General features: G+C 52.4%; 1 protein-coding gene across 2 annotated transcripts in view; it reads right to left on the minus strand.

The window, feature by feature from the left end:
* The window catches only part of LOC121443543 (ski oncogene), a 67,225-nt gene extending 57,271 nt beyond the window's left edge, over positions 1-9,954 (minus strand). The window contains exon 1 of one of the 2 annotated variants that reach the window (XM_041645313.1): positions 8,731-9,954. In XM_041645313.1, coding sequence (XP_041501247.1) covers positions 8,731-9,699 — 969 coding nt within the window. In that variant the 5' untranslated portion in view covers positions 9,700-9,954. The remainder of the gene's footprint in view (positions 1-8,730) is intronic. The other variant, XM_041645312.1, reaches the window with a different exon arrangement.
* Positions 9,955-20,639: the final 10,685 nt, after the last annotated feature.

Below are 20,639 nucleotides of genomic sequence, written 5' to 3' on the forward strand. Positions count from 1 at the left end.
AAACCACTCTAGCTCAGGAGAATCAAGGCAAAGACCTGAAAGAAGGCTTTCAGGTAGCCAAGCAAAGAACATCAAAAACTAGTTCTCTTCACCTCTCCTAAATGGACTGTAAACCCCAGACTCTGAGAACAATGTCTAGGGATAGCCAACTGCATGCATCACAAAGCTCTCCTAACAGGACACTGGCCCCTTGCTATCCCAGTCTAATCTTCCTGACCCTCATTCCAGGGATCCAGCTCTCCCTGGGTAGAATACATGTGCTCTATTAGCACCAGACCCAAGCGAAGGAGGTTTCTTCCTGCTATCCACCAGGAAAACTCAGGGAGTCACCCTGCCAGCCTGTGCCAGGAAAACAAAGAATGTGACCTAACTAACTTGACTGAGCTGTGCAGAGGCAACCCATAAGGTCCACCTTGTTTTCACAGTTTAAAGAGCTTTATAAATTGAGAAAAACCCACTAGGGTCAGGCAAGCTGGGCGACACTTATTGCATAGAAGGATGTTAAAAAAAAAATCACAGTTTTGATAGTTCTGCAAAAAAAAACTTAGCAAATTTACAACAAAACTGTCAAGTAATTAAGGCAAGGCACTTCACACATGAACTTAAACTGCTAATTAAAATCCCCTCGCTTAATTGACTACATTTGCATATCATTCAACTTGGGAGTATAATTCTTTTAATGGTTTGGGCAACACCATTGTAACACCAGGAAGCAGGAGGCAGCAGGTGAAGCAGAGAAAAGACAGCCAACACCATCAAACACCAGGTGGCAGCCCCAGCAGTATGACAGGGACCATCTCCACAAGCACCCAGAAAAGGCACAGCTGAGATCTCAGAACATTATACCAGCTATGGGGATCTAGGCAACTCCCACTACGGCCTTACCCCAAAAGAGCCAAACAAGCCAGGGTAGGTTCCCAAGCAACACACCCCAGAACACAGGACAGCCCCAGCAAGGTCCAGTAGGGGAGGACTTCCTGCAGCTGCCCTGTGGCAACAGCCCAGGGACAGCACAAGTTCCAATGTGCACCTCACTTGGTTTCTGTAGGACCAGGGCCAAGTAAACCCTTAGTCTATGCACTGGTTCTTACGGTGTGGCCCAGCTGGCCCCCACCTGCCAGCCTGCTCCACCTCCTGCTAGAACTAGAGGTCAAAGTCTTTGCCTTGCATTCACCTTCAACAAACAAGTACACCAGCCAGGCGGTGGTGGCGCACGCCTTTAATCCCAGCACTCGGGAGGCAGAGGCAGGCGGATCTCTGGGAGTTCGAGGCCAGCCTGGTCTACAAGAGCTAGTTCCAGGACAGGCACCAAAGCTACAGAGAAACCCTGTCTCGAAAAAAAAAAACAAAACAAGTACATCAGTCAAGGTGGTGGTACGCCCTGTAATCTCAATTCAAAAGACCAAAGCAAGAACCCGCTGGACTATAGAGCAGGAGCCTGTCCTCCCCTCTCCCCCCAAAAACAAGTCCCTCTCTTGACAATTCAGGGCTCTCTTCACTTCCAGAGAAAGATGCCCCAATGCTTGTACTCAAAACAGCAGGCTGCTACCTTCAGGAGCCAGGAATGGAGGTGACAGAGAAAGGAGAGCGCCCTGCCCCAGCAGCCTGAACAAAGCTGGAGCACACAAGGGTGCGGTGCTGAAGCCAGGACTGGCTGTGGTTGGTGAGAGGTCCAGAGCTGCCGATTCTTCAGGGCGGCAGGGTTTAACAGCACATTCTAGACACAGGTCCAATGCCACCTGGTCATCTACAGACCCACAAGGTACCAGAGACTACAGGCCAGTGGCAAGGGCCTCTCCACAGCCATGATGAGGGGCACAGGAGCCATAGAAGGACAGCACAAAATTAAATGAACTGCTCTGTTCTCCCTCCCCTTTCAGGTCAGCCTCCTCCTGTATTTTACTGGAGTGTGCATGGCACTGGTTTACTAAACGATCTGAAAGGGGAGAGGGTTCTCCAAGAAAACTTTGCACTGTCTACCCACAACTTCTACAAAGAGAACCCAGACATACCTACCTCAGACTGCACCAGAAGGGACCATCACACTGGCCCTGGCACAGCAATTGGCACACACAAGTCCTTTATGCCAACACACGTGGGGCAACGGGACTGCTGGGTAAGCACACTGGTCTCTTTAAGTGCCCTAACTCCTGCAGGTCACGTACCTTTTAGGGCTGTGGACATTCACAAACTTCCTGGAGGCCTGGCCAGCTTACCTACACCTCAAGGAAGGGCACCCCAGCAAGGCATGAGGGACTTCATCAGCCTCATCTCTAAAAACAGACAGCAAGACCCAGGGAGAAGGCTAGGCTCGGTGCTCAAGCATGAGACCCGAGTGCAGGATCTCAGCACCCACACTAGCAGTATGCGTCTGTAACCCCAGCACTGAATTCTGGGGCTTGTTGGCCAGCTAGTCCAGCCAAAACAGCAAATCAGAGGTTCGGAGAAACTGAATCTCAAAATAAGGCAAGGAAGAATAGAAAAGGACAGCCAATATCAACCTCAGGCTTACACACAAACACACACACACACAGGCATGTCAACACATGTATATACATACCATGCACACAAAAAAAATAGAAATAAAATGAAAATAGGCACTAAGAACTTCTGTCTACAAGCGCCACATTCCATAGTCAAAATATTCCCATGTTACTTTCAGCACAGAAGCAATGGACTCTGCCGGGAGCCGTCCACTCTGCCTGGCCTTCCCAGTTAGACCAGCAACGCCCAGTACAGGCTGAGGAGTCTGCGAAGGCGGCAGCAGCTACTTCTACTCCAGTTGCTCACAGACTCACTTGTGGACAGACAACCTGCAGCTGACAATGGTTTTCTTCACAGCACCAGAATAAGCTGCTACCAAAGGAGACCATCAGCACACAGTGTACAGGGACCACAGAATCACATGCAAGAGCATCAGGGCGGAGCCACATGACAGCCACAACTCCTCAGCTAAACTGGTAAGGCCACTCCGGGGAGCTTTGCTGTCCCCCAGCTGCTGTCATCTCACATAGGGCGGCCTGTCCTTCCTAACACTTGTCACTTCACACAAACTCAGGAAGTCAGGAAGACCTCAGAGGTCAGTTCCACCTGCTGGTCCACAGGCCTTCATAGTACACCATCACCTCCACCAGGTCCTGGCATAAAGCCAGCTCCCACCACCCATGCCTGCCAGGGTGGGAGCTACAGGAAGCTGTTCCCAACAAGAGCTGCTTCTTTCACAGTGACCAGCGGACGTTCCAGAGGAAGCCACAGTCGGCCTGCAGAGGGCTGGGAGGACATCAGCCCTCACAGCCCCAGCCAAGGGAAACATTCCAGGACTTTCCAAGCACTCCAGCTGGAAGCAGGGTCCAGGTATCTCCCGAATCACATGTGAGGAACAGTCTTCTTCAGAGCACACGGTGAGACAGACAGGCGAAAACCGGCACCAAGGACACATCCAGCCTTCCTTCCCCTCCCTTCCACAGCCACTGGAGGTCTGGGTTCGAAGCCCTGCCAGCAGTGACTGCTTGCTTCCACTGACTCATTCCTCCACTCCCACTGCCCAGAGACCCAGCTGTGATCAGCCCCCACTCATTCCCAGAAGTGGACAACAGAGTACACCATACCACCACAGAGAGCAGATAGCTCCCACAGTGCACACAGAGACCAGGTGGGTATGGTGCTACACCTCATCCTCATGGTTACTGAAGTCCTGGCATCCTCTCAGTCAAAAAAGTAAAATCAGAGACAGTACAAATGCCAAACACCAAGAGAGATCTCGGTGACTCTGGGCTCTTGCCAAGATCCCTTTATCTGTTTCCACACAAACAGGTCAGTGACTCAGAATGCTCAGACAAGCTTAGCCAACTCTACTCACAGGACACTTGGTAATGTCACTGTGCAGCGTGCACATGTTCCCTGAAGGCCACAGGCTCCGGCCCTCACATCACTCTTTCTCTAGTCCCACCTAAAATCCATCCAAACACTGGTCCTCTGTTTCAGGAGACAAGAGTAAACTGGCAGCAGTGCATCTAGAACCCAGGGTTCTCTAGGCAGCAACACAAAAGCTTGGGGACAGGGCCTCATCTGCGGAGAGCAGCTCTATGAACAACCATTCACTACACTCGGCCCCTGGTGACATGGGTTGACCCAGGATAACCTCAAAGTACCTCGACAGGCAGCAAGATCATTGACACACAATACTTGGTCCAGAAAGGCCCACTGGGTCACAAGAGAAAGTGGGAGACAGCCTTGCTGGAGTGGCATAGGCAAGTAAGCGTGATAGGACCCACAAGGTGCTGTCAGTGGTACAAAGGATAACGACCAACACCTGCTCCTCCTTGGACTACACAGGGCACCAAAAGCAGAGCACCCCCCAGCCAATGATCCCAAGCCCCCATCTAAATAGCATCCAGTTCCCAAACCTTTCCCTTTCATGGCAGACAGGAGTTTGAAAAGAGCAAGGGCTCCCCTCTGTTCAGCTCTACTAGAGCTCACAGAAGTAATCTAGCCTGTGTTTTGATTCAAAACAAAGAAACTTTTAAAAAACATTTCAGTTGAAACTTGCATAATTCTTCCAAAGTAGAAACCTTCCCTCAACTTTCGCAATCCTTAGAAAGAGACACTATTGCACAGAGTCCAGCCCCAGCCATGGCCATCTCACCTCCTGCCAGACAGCAGGGGCAGGGCAGCCCCTGAACCGCAGCCTCCCTGCTGGGGCTGCAAAGACAGCAACTTGGACCTGGCCCAGGGGGGCCCCCACCCAGCTCCAGGGCAGGGCTGGGTTCACACTTGGCCCAGACTTCCTCACCCTCTACATCCTGTCTGCCCTTAGACACTTCAGACAGACATTACACAAACCAACTACAGGGGAGGTTGAGAAACGCTGAGAGTCAATGACCTTACTCTTGGAAGCTTCTTGATGACCCAGGGCCTCCAGTGGGCAGCCAAGGACAGGGGTGAGGGCTACTCAATGACCCTGCTTCCTCCAGATGGTGAGGGACCCAGATGGCTCCCAGAGGAGCCCCAGAAGGTAGCAGGACAGATGGACAGATAGGCTGACAGGCCACAGAAGAGAACTTGACCCTCTCAGAGGGGGATGAACACCAATAATCATTCCCACCGCCACCCACAGCTGGCTATGGTGTGTGTAGCACCCAGAGCCCACCCTCAAGCTGTTGTCCCACCCTATGAAGACCCACTAGCCTTGGACTGGACCCACCACCTGGGCAGCCATCCCAGGGAGGCCCCTCCTGGACCAGGCCCTGACCTCAGGACCTGGAACCCCACCTTTTTGGTGCAAGTGTCTGGAGGGGAATAATCAATGGTAACTCTAAGAAAGTCCAACACAGGACATGATTCTAGGGGACATTCTTCACAACGATGCCAGTGGACAGAAGAAAAGAACACCCAGACCTGCAGGTGTTCGAGAGACAGGGTCCTAACATATTGACACCGTCCTCTCCTATATCAATCTTCTCGTAAGGACAAACCACAGTTGACCATGGTGGTGCACAAGTGTGATTCCATCACTCAGAAGGCAAGACCCTTATCCCAAGAAGACCAAAAGAGCAAACCATAACCCACAGAAAGGACTCCTGAACCCAGCCCTGCACCCAAAAGCTGTTACCATGTCCCAAAACACCCAGTATTCAGTGTTCCCTAAAGCTGACCACCCGGCTAGGTGTCCAGTTTAGAAACATGACCTCAGTCATACTGTCCACATAAAGTGACCCTATCAGCTGACAGAACGTCCTGAGAACCCAGGCTCAAAAGAGGACAGAGATGCAATAACCTAAGATAACCCAAGCTCCTCCACACCAAAGCCCACTTGCTATGGCCAGGAGTCACCGCAGCCCGTGGCCAGCCTGGTTTCCACCCTTCCTATGGACCAGCAGCCACATCCCACAAAGCACACAAAGTGGCAGCTCAAAATGTCATTGTCCATGTTTCTCTTTATGCTCATAGACTGAAGTCCAAGAGAAAACTGTCCAGGCAGCTGCAAGACGGGAGGGAAAGCTTTACAGATCCCATTCGTCTGTGCTGACCCAAGAAATATGAGTCTGAGACAGGTTCAACAAAGTGTTAGTCTCAAATGACATGAGGAAAATGAGGCACAGAGGGGCTAAGCATTTGCCCAAGCTCACACAGCCAGTGAGGATGGGAATGTAAGACCAACTCCATGAGGGTCCACAGCAGAACTGGCTCCCTATGGGTCTGCTGGGGAAAGCAGTCAAGGGGGCCCCTGGGAACAACAGGCTCACTGAGCATCCAGGCAGCCTACATCTTCAAAGCTTTACCAGGAGAAAGCTGGGCCTGACAGTCACAAGAGAGAAGTGGGATTTCCCATTTCCCCATGGCATTAGGAAGGCACTGCAGCAGACGCCCACCAACCTTTGCCAAGGGGGGTACAGTGGCCTGCAGCAAAGTTTCAGGCTCCAAGCTCAAAGTTCCCTACTCCCACACACACTCAGCTGACCACAGAAACCATAAGTCCACCTCAACCAGGCCAATTCTACCTGATCCAAGCAGACCCTACCTCAGCCACACAGAAGCCACCTCAGTCAGGCTGCCATAGAGCAAAGCAGCCAAATGTCATCAGAGCATCAGGAACTCAGGAGGACCACTGACCTCCACCCTCCCACAGAGCATTCCGCTCACCCTCAGCCCAAGAGACTGCACATTCTCTGCTCCTTGTGCCCTCCTCAGTAGAACAGAAATATTAAAACACGCTGTGACGGGAGTAAGGGAGTCATAACCCAGGCCACTCCTCTTAGGACAAGCTAAGACTTCCCAGACTGATGTCCCTTCCTGGGTGTTACCTGTGGTTCACGCAGGTACATACATGGCGGCCCAATGCGGACTGGAGGAGCACAGTCCAGCCCAAACCCCAACTATAGACTCATAGAGTCTGAGCAGGGAGCACCCCACAAAGAGGAAAACAGTCTACCAGTTCCTCACCATGGAAGCACTCAGGAGCTGGCCGACATATAGGAACCCCACACTGATGCCACCACTGCCTGAGTGGAGCTGGAGACACAAATCACTTTTGAAATTTCTCTTCACTCAGTAAATGAGGCATCAAAGTACTGCCAGGGTGGCTAGCAAGGGAAGGGCAGTTACAAACCACGGCGGAAATGACCCAAGCACATGACTATGGTTCAGCACGCTGTTCTGTGTGCTAACCCCTCGGTGCTGGCACGGGCATCTGAGCCATCTCCTCTGAGCCCAAAGACCCTCATACCCAGAACCACCAGGCTTGTGAGCAGAGGAGGCAGGAGTGTATCCCATTCAGCAGTGGCTGGGGCAAAGGGACCATGCCAGTCCACTAAACCTAGACAGAAAGACCACAAACACGCATGACCCGGAGCAGACAAACACAGACACGCCCAACTCAGACACAATTCCTTGCCTACTCAAGATAAGAGGTGTGAAAGCTTCCCAGAGGCGCAGTCTCGCCAGTCCCACATCTCTACTGCGGTCCCAGAAAGTTCACCGGTCACCACACACATGACTACCTCAGGCCACATTGGCTGACAAGGGTGCAGACATTCCGACAGATAGGCATCCATTGGCAGGACCCACATCAGCCATCAGCTTGCCTACTGACAAGTCCACTTGAAAAGACCTGCCTGCAGCCTCCCCCAAGGATGCATTGTCCTGGCTGGGGCAGAAGTGCCATAAAATACGCAGCATATGCACACTCTCTGCAGCCCCTGAAGAACGAGGCAACGGTCCTTCTTCAGAGCCCCTTCCCCCCACAACTCTGACATTCTGCTGGAGGGGCGCCCAGAGAAAACCGGGCTGCAGCATCTATTCACAGATTTAGAAGGAAAAAAAAAAAGTTTGATGCAATAGCTGAATTAATTAGGTCTCCCAAGAATAGCTGAGCCAATGCAGCATTCTGTTGTGTGCAATTTAATAAGCATGGATATTTAAAAGTTACAGATACTTAGGATGCATATGCAAAGAAACTTCCTGTGGACCCCAGCGAACCGTTTAGGTACTAAGTGGCCCAGAAAATGCCGGAGAAGATTCCCACAAAGCCTCTTGACTCACGTACAACACAGCCTGGGCTGACAGAACCTCCACACCAAGTACAAAAGCAACAGAAGGAAATGGGTGAGTCCAAATATACTGCAGACCATCAGCGACTACCGCCGCTGACCAGGCCAAGTGCCCTTCAGGTGCACAAATGGGATTCAAAGGGCTACAAGTGCCAAGTCTCTGCCAAGACAACTAGCTAACTTCGTTTTAGTGTCTGTGCCCCGTCATTTAAAGACAAGAAAGCCAGTAAACATACAAGGCTAGTCAACTGGGGACCACGAGACGACATCCCTGTCATAAGGGGACAAACTTCATTCTCATCTGGACACCTCTGCCGAGGTCCCACGGAGATTTGGGACAGAAAAGTCACAGCCTGGGTCCAGACAGTCTAACCTCGCAGAGCTTGTGGTAGCCTCTTTCTCAGACCTCCTGAGCTCAGCCTACGGGGACAGGGGTTTTGAGCCCTGAGAGGGCTTTCTCACTCACTCTTCATGAGTACAGTGCTCAGACAGCACGAAGGCGGCCTTATGGCCTTACCCACAGGAGACTGACAAGGCCCCTAATTTCCTAAAATCAAAACCCAAGGCCAGATAAAGTCGAACCAGGAGCCCCAACCTTTAGAACCCAGAGTGCCCAACCCAGGAGGACTCCCCTCCCCTCCTTGGGCATGGTTTGCTAACCCCAAGCCCTGGGGACACTTACCCGGGGCACCCTCCGCTTGTACTTGTTGGCATAGTCGAACTTCTCCTTCACGTCGTCCAGGCAGCGGCCAAGGCGGGCCTGCTCCTCCTTGCCTGTGTAGTCCTGGCTCAGCAGGATGTAGGCCCGCCAGTTGGCTGAGTCGAAACCCCAGTGGCAGGTCCGGTTCTCCAGGGCCTTGTGCGAGTGTACCACGAACTTGTGCGGCGGGTACATGAGGCGGCAGTCGAGGCACTGGATGCAGGCGGCGCTAGGACTGCTGTACAGCTCGGGCACCAGCAGCCCCTTGCATTTGCCGAAGCACTCGTGGTACACGCGGACGCTGCGCTCGCTGAGCTCCAGGCCCAGCGCCAGGCTGGCCGCCAGCTCCTTCTTGCAAGGAGGCGGGTAGGCGCCGCCGTAGAGCAGCGCATTGCACAGGCGCTCGGCGTCCGTCTTGGTGATGAGCCCGCACGAGGGCGCGGAGAAGGGCAGGATGCCCATGACTTTGAGGATCTCCAGCTGGTCGGCGGTGCAGCGCGAGCAGTAGATGTGCAGCTCATCGCACACCGAGTTGATCTGCTGCAGTGAGAAGTCGCGCAGCACCGAGTTGAGGATCTGCGGCAGGCACAGACGCTTCTCGCCTCCCACTACGAAACAAGAGATGGTCTCCCCTTCCAGCACGGTCTCACAGCGCTCGGTGGAGCGATCCGACGGCATGAAGAAGGGCCCGGGCAATACGGGCGGCGGCGGCTGGATGGCAGGCAGGTGCAGCACGGGCGGTGGCTCCGCGGCAGTGGGCACCGGCGCCGGCACTGTGGCCGCGCCCGCCTCCTTGGCGCTCTCCTTCTTGTAGGCCTCCTGCGCCCAGCGCGCCGAGAAAGCGGCCGGGCCGCCCAGCGAGCTCATGGAGCTCAGGTGGAACTGCTCCAACGTCTTCTGCAGCCCCGGGTGCGGCTGGAAGCCGCCCCGGCCGGCCGCCGCCGCTTCCATGGTGCGATCGGGCTCCCCGGGCCGCTCCCGTGCGCCCGGGCCCCCACGGCCTCCGCCGCCGCCCCGCGCACCCCGCCGCCGACCGCGACCGCGGCCCCGACCGCCCCCCGTCGCCGGCTCACGGCCGATTACGGCCCCGGCCTCGGCCTCGCCCGGGGGCGCGAAGGCAAAGGCGGGCGGGGCGAAGGGGTCCCGCCGCTGGAGCCCGCCGCCACCCGGGCCCGGCGCCACATCCACGCGCCCTGCGCCGCGCCCGCCGCCGCCCGGGCCCCCCGCGCGCCCCCCGCGCGCCCCCCGGGCTCTAGGCGCGGGGCATGCCCCGGCGCGCGCCGCCAACGCCAACGCCAACGCTCGCGGGCCCGGGGCTCGCGGGGGGCGCGCGGGCAGGTGCCGGCGCCGCGAGGCGCGAATCGCCGCGGCAGCCGAGGCCGAGGGGCCCGGGAGGAGCGGGGGCGCGGGCGCGGGGCCCGCCGGGCCGTCCTCGCGCGGCGCGCCGCCGCTGCCCCGCTCCTCCCACCGCGCGGCGCCCGCTCGGCTCGTCCCGGCGGTGCTGGCCGACCGCGTCGCGCCCGCCGCCGGCCCCTGGCCGCCTGCCCGCCCGCGCGGCCGCCCGCCGGCTCCCGGCCGCCCGCCGGCCCGCGCGCGCGGCTCCCGGGGCGGCGGAGGCGCCTCTGGCCCGCGGCCTCAGAGCGCGGCGGCGGCGCGGGGCTCGGCGCGCTCGGCGCACATCTTTCGGGCGGCTCGCTCCGGCTCGGACTGAGCGCCGGGAGCTGAGCTCACGCCGCCGCGCGCCGCCCCGCCCCGTACCGCCCCGCCCCGCCCGCGCCGGCCCCGCCTCCCGCGTTGTTTGTTGCTGTGCGTCCGCCTCAGCCGAAGTGCGGGCCAGGAATGTGACCAGCTCCGGGCCGGCTCTTCCAAGAACGCGCGCTCCCCCTCCCGGGCTCGGTGGCGCTCGGCTACTCCCGGCCCTCACTCGGCCCAGCTCGGCTCCGCTCGGGTCCCCCGGGCCGGAACTCGGCCGCGCTCGGCCCCATTCGGCCCCGCTCGGCCTCGCTCGGCGCTACTCGGTCCCGCTCGGCCCCGCCTTGTGAAGGCCGCTAGAGGCGGCCACAGCGGAGGCGCCTGGGGCCCCCCTTCCGGCCGAGGCCGCTTCCTGCGCGGCTGGGAAGTCTCCGGTCCTGCTGCCACCACGGTCTTGGGGCCCCGAAACCCACAAGGCCCCTGCCACAACCGCAGGCCAGCTGAGTGGCGGTCTGCAGTAGATCTGCGCCGCTGCTGCCTTAGGTCCCGGGGTCCTCATTCTACGGAGATACTGCGAAATAACCTCCACTCCCCATACAGTTGGACGTCGTGCTCTACAGACACCCCGGAGATGCACTCCTAACAAGGACACCACAAAACAAACCCCAGATGCCCTCATGACAAGGATGCCACAAAACTTTAGAGTCTGATTACAGCATCATCTCAAAGCACTGAGGGTCTGCACACGACTGTATGGATAAAGTACTATAACATGTATTCCAGGTTCCTGCATAAGGACACCACATAATACTCACGCCAGGCTGCCCTTATGATAAAAAGATACCACAAAAAAAAAAAAATCTAGGTGCCCACACAACCGGTATGTCACAAAGAACCATTCAAGGTCTCTGGTGCAGAACTGCCTGACATCTGGGTTTCCGTGTGTAGTAATGATGCCACCTGATAAACAGAGCTCCACACCCAAACCCCACACAGCTAGAATTGCAGAACCTCACAGCATGACCGAGGGATGCCAAGATGCAGAGGACACACAGCTATGGAAAGTTCCTGCGTCTTTCCACACAGCATCGACCACCCCGTGAACTTGCCGACCCAGCCACCAGCAGCTCCTGTCTACTGGATCCTGTTCTGTGAGGTGGGGACTTTGGGACACAGTCCTGCCTTGAAGAAGCTGTGCCTAGCAGCTATTGTCTCTTCTTGAGTCACCCATTAGCCGGTAGCTTGGACAACAGATCTCTGTGATTCTCAGGCTGGCAGCTGATGTGACCCTTACCCTTCAGTCTCCAGGACTGGGAACCAAATGCCCATCATGTATCCAGGTTATGGCTGCCACTGCCTGCCCTTTCATGTACTGGATGTAGGACAGTCTTGCAGGGTGACACCCAGAGTAGGTAACATACAACAAAGGCCTGGCACAAGAATTCAAAACCAGAGCCTTAAAGACAGTGTAAGTCAAGAAGTGGGAACTTGCCCCCCAAAGACCCGGACCTCAAACTGGCCCGCCAGGCACAGGTCTTTCCTGATGGGTGAAAATGAGAAGGGCCCCACACAAGGCAGCCTGGGTTGCCTTCAGCTTGTGACCTGTATTTTACCTGGTGGATAAGACCAGAACAAAACAACACTCCTAGACACAGGACCTGTCCTGGGGCTGCCCCTACCCACCCCAAGGCAGGGCTTGCTATTCAAAGTGCAGGGTTCCCTGTCTGAAAACTAGGTAGTTCCCTACGTAGAGACACAAGTCCATTCCTGAGTTCCCTGTGCTTGCCCACAGTACCCAGGGGATCGGCCTTCCTTCTTAGCATAATCCAGGCTCAAAGTTCACTCTTCTGACTTCTTTTGTAATGGAGAATTCCCACTTTTATCTCCTCTGTCAATACGTAAGACAACTGTAAGAGATTGGCAAGATGGTCCATCAGGTAAGTAGTTGCCCCCCCCCAAAACCTGACAACCTAACAGAAGAAAGAGAAAAATGGCTCCCATAATTCCTCTGCTGACTTCCATACATGTACTGTGTCATGAGCCTCCCTGCTACTTAAAAAAAAAATTCAGGCCGGGCGGTGGTGGCACACACCTTTAATCCCAGCACTTGGGAGGCAGAGGCAGGCGGATCTCTGTGAGTTCGAGACCAGCCTGGTCTACAGAGCTAGTTCCAGGACAGGCTCCAAAGCCACAGAGAAACTCTGTCTCGAAAAACAAAAAAACAAACAAAAAAAATTTAATGCAGTAAAATAAATAGCTTTTATTTTTTAAAAAAAAGTCAGCAGATTATTCCTTAAAGGAATATTTAAAAAACAAAAGAGGCTTAGTTGTATCCCTGTAGATAGCTTTGTCTGCCCACATGTAGACCCCTACAAATTAATGCTGCATTTGAGGAAGTGACTTCCTTGCATGCAACTGTATTCCACACAATTCAGGCAAATTGCATCCAAAGGTGGCTTGGACAAACCTTGAATAAACTGTGCATGGTCAAACAGGCTTTTGATCCCAGCACTTGGGAGGCAGAGGCAGGCAGATCTCTGTGAGTTCAAGACCAGTCTGGTCTACATAATGAGACCCATCTCAAAAAAAAAAGGCAAGGAACTTATGCTTTTATCTTAGTGGGACCCTGGACACCAATCTCAGCGGCCAGTGCTCTCAAAGATGCTACATGCGGTGTGTGGCTATCTTGATGCAAGGCCCAAGCCAGAGGCTAGCACTGGCCCTAGATGCAAAATCCAGTGAAGCAGCCATGGTCAGACGCAGTATAAAGGTACTTGTCCCTGAAGGGCATATAGGAGGGGGGTGCAGGGTAAAGAGCTCTAGAAAGCAAGGAAGGCTTCAGGCTGACTTCTGTGGCTTCCAACTTCTGCTCAGGACTTTCCCTCTGCTCAAAATGATGGAACTTGTGAAGCAGCCCAACCCAGAGGGTCAGGGCAGCTGTGACAGACAGTGCTAGCAGGGCCCCACAGCTCCCAACTCAGTGGAGGGTTTCCACCTGCTGGCTTTCTTCCTTCACCCTCTCCCGCAGCTGTCTGTCCCATTACAGGGTCATGCTATAGGCCAGGCCACCATATGGGTAAATGGAGCATGAAGTCCACAGGCACAGCCACGTTGGGTGAAGGGTTGGAGGCTCGGTACTGTGGACCTAGGGGACCTCCACCATGCAGCTGGAGGCAGGGACCCAACTGCAGCAGACCTATCCGGCTCGCTGCCTGGACCTTGCTCTGCTAGTGTTTTTTGGACAGCTGGTCAATTGCTTGTCTTTCTTCCATATGTGCACTTGCTGATCTCTCTCTATAAGTCTTAGCTAGGGCCTGGGACTGATGGGAAGGAGACCAGGTTCTGACCTGAGTGGCTTCCACTGTGTGAGAGAGTAACAGTGACAGGCATGACAGGCTTGCCCAGATAGAAACAAGCTCATGAGGTCCGGATGGGACTGGCTTTAGACAGAGAAGACTTCCTAGGGGATGGGTTCCTTGGAGTGAGAAACAAGTATATTGGAGACTGGCTGACAACTGTAGGATCAGAGAGAGTCCCAGTGTGCTCCTATTCTAAGGGGATACTCTGTGAGTGCCAGCCCAACACCTCCACAGACACCTTCCCACAGATCTTCAGGGCAAGGCAAAGCTCCTGGCCCCGAACCCACCACCCCTCCTTAGGATGGAAAAGATCTGTAGCACCCTGGCATAAACTGCCGTATAAACCATTACTGTTTCAAAACCTTGAGTGTGACCAGGTATGGTGGCTCACATGTGTGTTCCGGCACTTTGGAGCTTGAGCGTTGAAGACCCACGAGTTAATTGAGATTCAGACCAGCACAGCTACAGAGGAAGAGTCTGTCTCCAAACAAACAAACAAAATCAGTGTGAAGGAAAAAAAATAGCAACATGTCTAGTTTAGGATCCACTAAAAACAGACCCTTAGCAGACAGATTTAAGCTGGGAGATGGTGGCGCATGCCTTTAACGCCAGCTCTCAGGAGGCAGAGGCAGGTGGATCTCTGAGTTCAAGACAAGCTTGGTCTACAGAGGAGTTCTAGGACAGCCAAGGCTAAGCAGAGAAAACCTGACTCGAACTCGAAACACACACACACACACACACACAAAAGAGGAAGACATTTGAGTGTGACTCATTTGTTTAGGAGGCCTTTCCAGAAAGCTCAGGTGGGATCAAGGCTGTAAAGGACAGAAGGGGAGCCAGGCCACCAGGAGTATGGGGAGAAGCTTTTAGCCCACAGCAGACTCTTCACTTGCAAGGAATTCAGAGCCATCCTTGGGGTTGCCACCCGGGGGCAGAGACCCATGGTTGAGGGACATGCGCAGGACCAGAGAGACTAAGTCTGTACTGAGAATGTATGAGGAAAACAAAGCCAGTTTCTCACTATTAGAGACAGGCGTTATTAATGGAATAAGCGGTGGCTGGGGAGATGGATCAATTCTCAGGAGCTCACTACATAAACATAAGAACCTGAATTCAGACTGGGTGGTGGTGGCCTGGGATTCCAGCACTCAGGAAGCAGAGGCCAATCTGGTCTACAGAGCAAGTTCCAGGACAGTCAAGGCTACGTGAAGAAACCCTGCTTTGGAAAAATAAAGCAAAACAGAAAAAGAGCCTGAATTCAGATCCTTACTACCGGTGTGGAAAAGCCAGCCATGGTAGAATGCACCTGCCATCCCGGTGCTGGGGAAGTAGAGACAGGAAGAGCCCCAGGGCTTGCTGGGAACTGGCAAGATGGTTCAGCAGGCAAAGGCACTTGCCACCAAGCTTGAAATCTGAGTTTGATTCTTGGGGTCCCACAAAGTCGAAGAAGAGAGCCGACTCCACAAGTTGTCATTTAACCTGTGTCCTACTGTGGCACATGCGTGTACTAATGGTACGCAGTCACTAATAAACATTTTAAAAATGATTTTAAAGATGGCGAGGGATTGAGGAAGCCACCTAGCATTGATTCTGTCCTTCACACGCATGTGTGTGTACTGACAAATGTATTTCCACTCACGTGCATGTATTCCCACACACATGCGCATGCACAGACACAAAACATGGGAAGGAAAAAAGATGTGACATGCAGAAGTAGGGACAGCTTGGGGGAAAGTCGGGCACTAAGGAGAGAAGGTCGGGGAGAGTGGAGAGGGCAGCAGGGAAGGAAAATGACCAGTGTATGAAAGAAAATACCGTAGTGAAATGCATTAAGCTGTATGCTACTAAAAAATTAATAAAAGAATATATGTAGAAAAGAGGAAAGGAACTGTGTGGTGTTGGACTGGAATCAGTGATGGTGGAAAGCTCCCATCGTATCTAAACACATTTGCACACGCGTGGGCATCAGTCCTGGCTCTGTCCGCTGGAGGAAGGACTGAGCATCAGGGAGCAATGCAAGGCACAAACCTTGACTTTTCCATCCCATTCTTTTTTTTTTTTTTTTTTTTTTGGTTTTTCGAGACAGGGTTTCTCTGTGGTTTTGGAGCCTGTCCTGGAACTAGCTCTTGTAGACCAGGCTGGTCTCGAACTCACAGAGATCCGCCTGCCTCTGCCTCCCAAGTGCTGGGATTAAAGGCGTGCGCCACCACCGCCCGGCTTGCATCCCATTCTTCCAGGAACACTGAGAACCTGGGGAGAAACGCCCAGAAACAGGTGAGGCTGGGGCTCAAGAGGGAGGCCCTCCGAGAATGGAAGGCATGAGCAGGGCACACAGAAGAGGTTTACAGGATCTGCCCCCCCTGGAACAGATCAGACAGTGAGTGTAGGAGATAACAGAGGGGGGCAGTAATCACAGACTGAGATAAGAAACCACAAGCTCATACACATTTTAATATTGACTATAGGAGTGAGCTAAAAGCTACATGAGACCGATTTGTGCATTTAAAAGTATTTCCCCTTGCTAAAACTGCTTATCTGTCCAAAGGAAAAAGAGCAGTTTCCCTGGAGAGACTTTGAAAGCTGCTACCTTAATTGAGCCACCAGAGCGGATTCCGTCAGCAGCAGGATTCACGGTACCATGGTGAGTGTGAGCAGACCTGCAGACACTTCTGCCACTTCTCTCCAGAGACCCACTGTGACAGGTCCTCGGTGCTGAAACATCCAACGTGGCTGTGGGGACTTTCCCCAGAAGGCCTCACCGGGAGCCACCGCAGACAGGGAAAGGCCGACGGGCAAAGAATGACATCTCAGTCTAGCACACACTCCTGGCCAGGCTGATCTATCTTGTGTCAACAAGAGACATTACTGGGACAACGGAGGAGCCCTGGATTGGGTCTCAGACCCAATATGATCGCCTTTCAATAGCCCTGTTTGCATATTACAGAAAATTATCCTTGGGTATGGTGAAACACCATGCTAGCCACTGACTGTCAGGAATGATGATCTATGTCAATCTTGCAGTGTTTCTGTAAGTCTGAGATTGTGTCAAAGTGCAAACTTTATTGTTAGAAATGTTGGATGAGAAGCTGGAGAGATGGCTCAGTGGTTAAGAGCATTGCCTGCTCTTCCAAAGGTCCTGAGTTCAATTCCCAGCGACCATATGGTGGCTCACAACCATCTGTAATGAGGTCTGGTGCCCTCTTCTGGCCTGCAGGCATACGTGTAGGCAGAAATAATAAATAAATAAATAAATATTTAAAAAAAAGAAATGTTGGATGAGGCGGGCTGAGTTCTCCATGTCTGCTGAGTATGAACTATAAACCTGACTATAGAGACTAGAGAAAGTCATCTTGTGGGGGGCCTTGTGGGAGTGGACAGGACACCAGAGCACATGCTACAGTTCAACCAAGATAGTACAAGGTCCCCTTGTCAGTCCAAGCACAAATAAAACAATAAATATGCCAGAAAAAAAATGTGCCATTTAAACATTCTGCAAAATAAATAAATAAATAAATAAATAAGTGCACGGAAACTGGACAGCTGGTGGTGCACACTTTAATCCCAGCACCTGGGAGGCAGAGGCAGGTGGATCTCTGTGAGTTCGAGGCCAGCCAGTGCTACACAGAGAAACCCTGTCTTGAAAAACAAATAATAAAACAAAACAAAATAAACCCAAAAATGCACAAGGAGAAGAATAAGCTAGACATAAGCACGGGACTCATCGAGCCCATTGCAAGGCCAAACAATTAGCATGAGTCTTGGGGCAGACTCCCGACCTTTGAGGGACAGGGTGAAGGGTGTGCATCTTGAGTCTTGGGGCAGACTCCCGACCTTTGAGGGATGGGGTGAAGGGTGTGTGGGACAGGTTGAGATTAAGTGTCCATTCTGAAACAATAGCTGGGACTGGGCTTTTGTCAAGAACCAAGTAAGAGCCGGGCGGTTGTGGTGCACGCCTTTAATCCCAGCACTCGGGAGGCAGAGGCAGGCGGATCTCTATGAGTTCGAGGCCAGCCTGATCTACAAGAGCTAATGCCAGGACAGGCTCCAAAGCTACAGAGAAACCCTGTCTCGAAAAACTAAAAAAAAAAAAAAAAAAAAAAAAAAAGAACCAAGTAAGGCTGTGCAGTCTGTGAGAACAAACAACTCCGACTGATAGAGAGGACAGAAGGATCGAATGAAATACGGACTCAAACAGGATGCATTTAATTGGCCCAACGTAGGTAGAGAGCTTGTTGGAAGATGTAAGAGGGATTACCTTGGATCCAGAGAAAACTCAGGGGATAAAAAAAGAAAGCAAAGCAAATATTAACTTCAGGAAAAACAAAGAGAAAAATTCAAGCAGAGTTTACTACTTGGCTCAGCAGGGAATAATATTTACATAGTTATAATGATATAAATGACTTAACAAGAAATTACGAAATTGCTCATTTGGGAAGGGAAAAGAGAAAACAAGGTGGGAGAAGGGCATTGGGTAAGAGCTTCATCCTCAGTGGGACACGGAGGCGCACACCCAGCACTTGGGAGGCAGAGGCAGGCAGATCTCTGAATTTGGGGCCAGCCTGGTCTATGGAGTGAGTTCCAGGACAGCCAGGGCTACACAGAGAAACCCTGTCTTGGAAAGAAAGAAAATATAAAGTTATGTCTTACTCAAGACAGACAGAGACTATGATTTAGCAATACAGAAAGTAGAAAGACAAAAATGCTCGAAAAGATTGAAGGGGGCTTCAGAAAACTGTTAGAAAAAAGGCCCGAGAGAGGCATACAGTTTGTCTTGAAACTATCCTAACTTTGGGGCTTTTACAAACTTAAAATGTTTTTGACACAGGATTTCTCTGTGTAACAGCCCTAGCTGTCCTGGAACTCGCTCTGTAGACCAGGCTGGCCTTGAACTCACAGAGATCCGCCTGCCTCTGCCTCCCAAGCGCTGGGATTGAAGGCACGTGCCCCCACCGCCCGGCCTAATTTATTTTTATGATTATTGTGTGTGCATGCCAAGGCTCACATGTGGAGGTCAGAGGATACTTTCAGGAGTCAGTTCTCTCCCTCCACCATATTACTCTCAGGGATCAGGCTTGGCAGCAAGTACATGTGCCCTTTACCAGAGCCGTCTCGTCAGTTCTGGCGTTCTTTTTGTTCCTTCTGTGTATCTGTATTTCATTGGTAAAAATTAAATAAATATGGGCTGGAGATATAGTTCAGTGGCTGAGTGCTTGCTTGCCTTGTATGAAGCCCTGGGTTCAATCCCCAGCACCACCAAGAAATACAGATAAAAAATTAGGCTAAGAGCCGGGCGATGGTGGCGCACACCTTTAATCCCAGCACTCGGGAGGCAGAGGCAGGCGGATCTCTGTGAGTTCGAGACCAGCCTGGTCTACAGAGCTAGTTCCAGGTCAGGCTCCAAAGCCACAGAGAAACCCTGTCTCAAAAAACCAAAAAAAAAAAAAATTAGGCTAAGTAGTGATGAATCCTTTAATCCCAGCATGCAAGAGGCAAAGACAAGCAGATCCCTAGTCTACATAGTGAGACCCTCTCTATCGATGGATGGATGGAAGATAGATAGATAGATAGATAGATAAATGGCCAGGTGGTGGTGGTGCATGCCTTTAATCCTAGCACTTGGGAGGCAGAGGCAGGTGGATTTCTGAGTTCAAGGCCAGCCTGGTCTACAGAGCTAGTTCCAGGACAGCCAGGAAGACACAGAGAAACCCTATCCACAACAACAAAATAGTGCTGGCATAGTGCCTCACCTTTGTAACCCAACTACTTGGAGGTGGAGGAAGAGGATCAGAAGTTTGAGGCCAGCCTGAGCAACATGAGACTGTATCAAAAAGCAAAAATTAAAGACAAAAACATTAAATTTAAAAGAAATAAAAATAATTAATAAAGAAAAGCCCTAACCCTAAGCTAAAAATAAGACTGTGAGATGACTCAGAGGGTAAAGGTGCTGGCGGCCAAGGCAGATGACCCGAGTTCAAAACCTGAGCGTTTCGTAGTGGAAAGAGTGCCAATTACCAAAAGTTGTTCTCTGACCTCCATGTGTATGCTGCTGCACACAGACACATGCACACGCACGCACACACACACATGAACATACACATGCATTCACACACACACACGCTTGCACACACACATAAAATAAATATATGTAATTTTAAAATTAAAAACAAAAAAACAAACAGGAAAATGAGCTCACATTCCCAACATAAAAGCACAATAGTTTGGAACAAGACAAAGCACACTTTGAGTAGTAAGTCATTGTATCTATTCATTTTGGTTTGTTTGAGACAGGGTTTCTCTGTGTATCCCTGGCTATCCTAGAACTCACTCTGTAGACCAGGCTGGCCTACGAACTCAGAGATCCACCTGCCTCTGCCTGCCGAGTGCTGGGATTAAAGGCATGCGCCACTATCACCGGGCCGAAGGAATGAGGCTGGGGGCTTGGCTGTGTAAGGCCTGTAATCCTAGCTCCTCGGGAGGTAGAGACAGGGGAACTGAAAGTTGACAGACTCCATGGTGCCGCAGAGTAAGTGAGTTCAAGGACAGCATGGGCAGCATAGAGAGACCCTGCCTCAATATAAAAGGTGAAAAGAAGATTTGGGGTGCAGCTCAGTGCTTCTCAGTGTACAAAGTTCTGGATTGATCCCCAGAATTGTGTCAGGCAGAAGAAGGAAATATCAAACAGAGATAATTTTTTTAATTTTAGATGTATTTATTATTTTGTGTGAATGATGTTTTGCCTGCCTGTATATTTGTACACCATGTGCACGCCTGGTGCCTGCTGAGGTCAGATTTGGGAGTCAGATCCCCTGGGACTGGAGTTAACAGACAATTGTGAGCTGC

Source organism: Microtus oregoni, unplaced genomic scaffold, assembly GCF_018167655.1.
Source record: "Microtus oregoni isolate MIOR12 unplaced genomic scaffold, Mior012 000109F_ref0000275, whole genome shotgun sequence".
NCBI lineage: Eukaryota > Metazoa > Chordata > Mammalia > Rodentia > Cricetidae > Microtus > Microtus oregoni.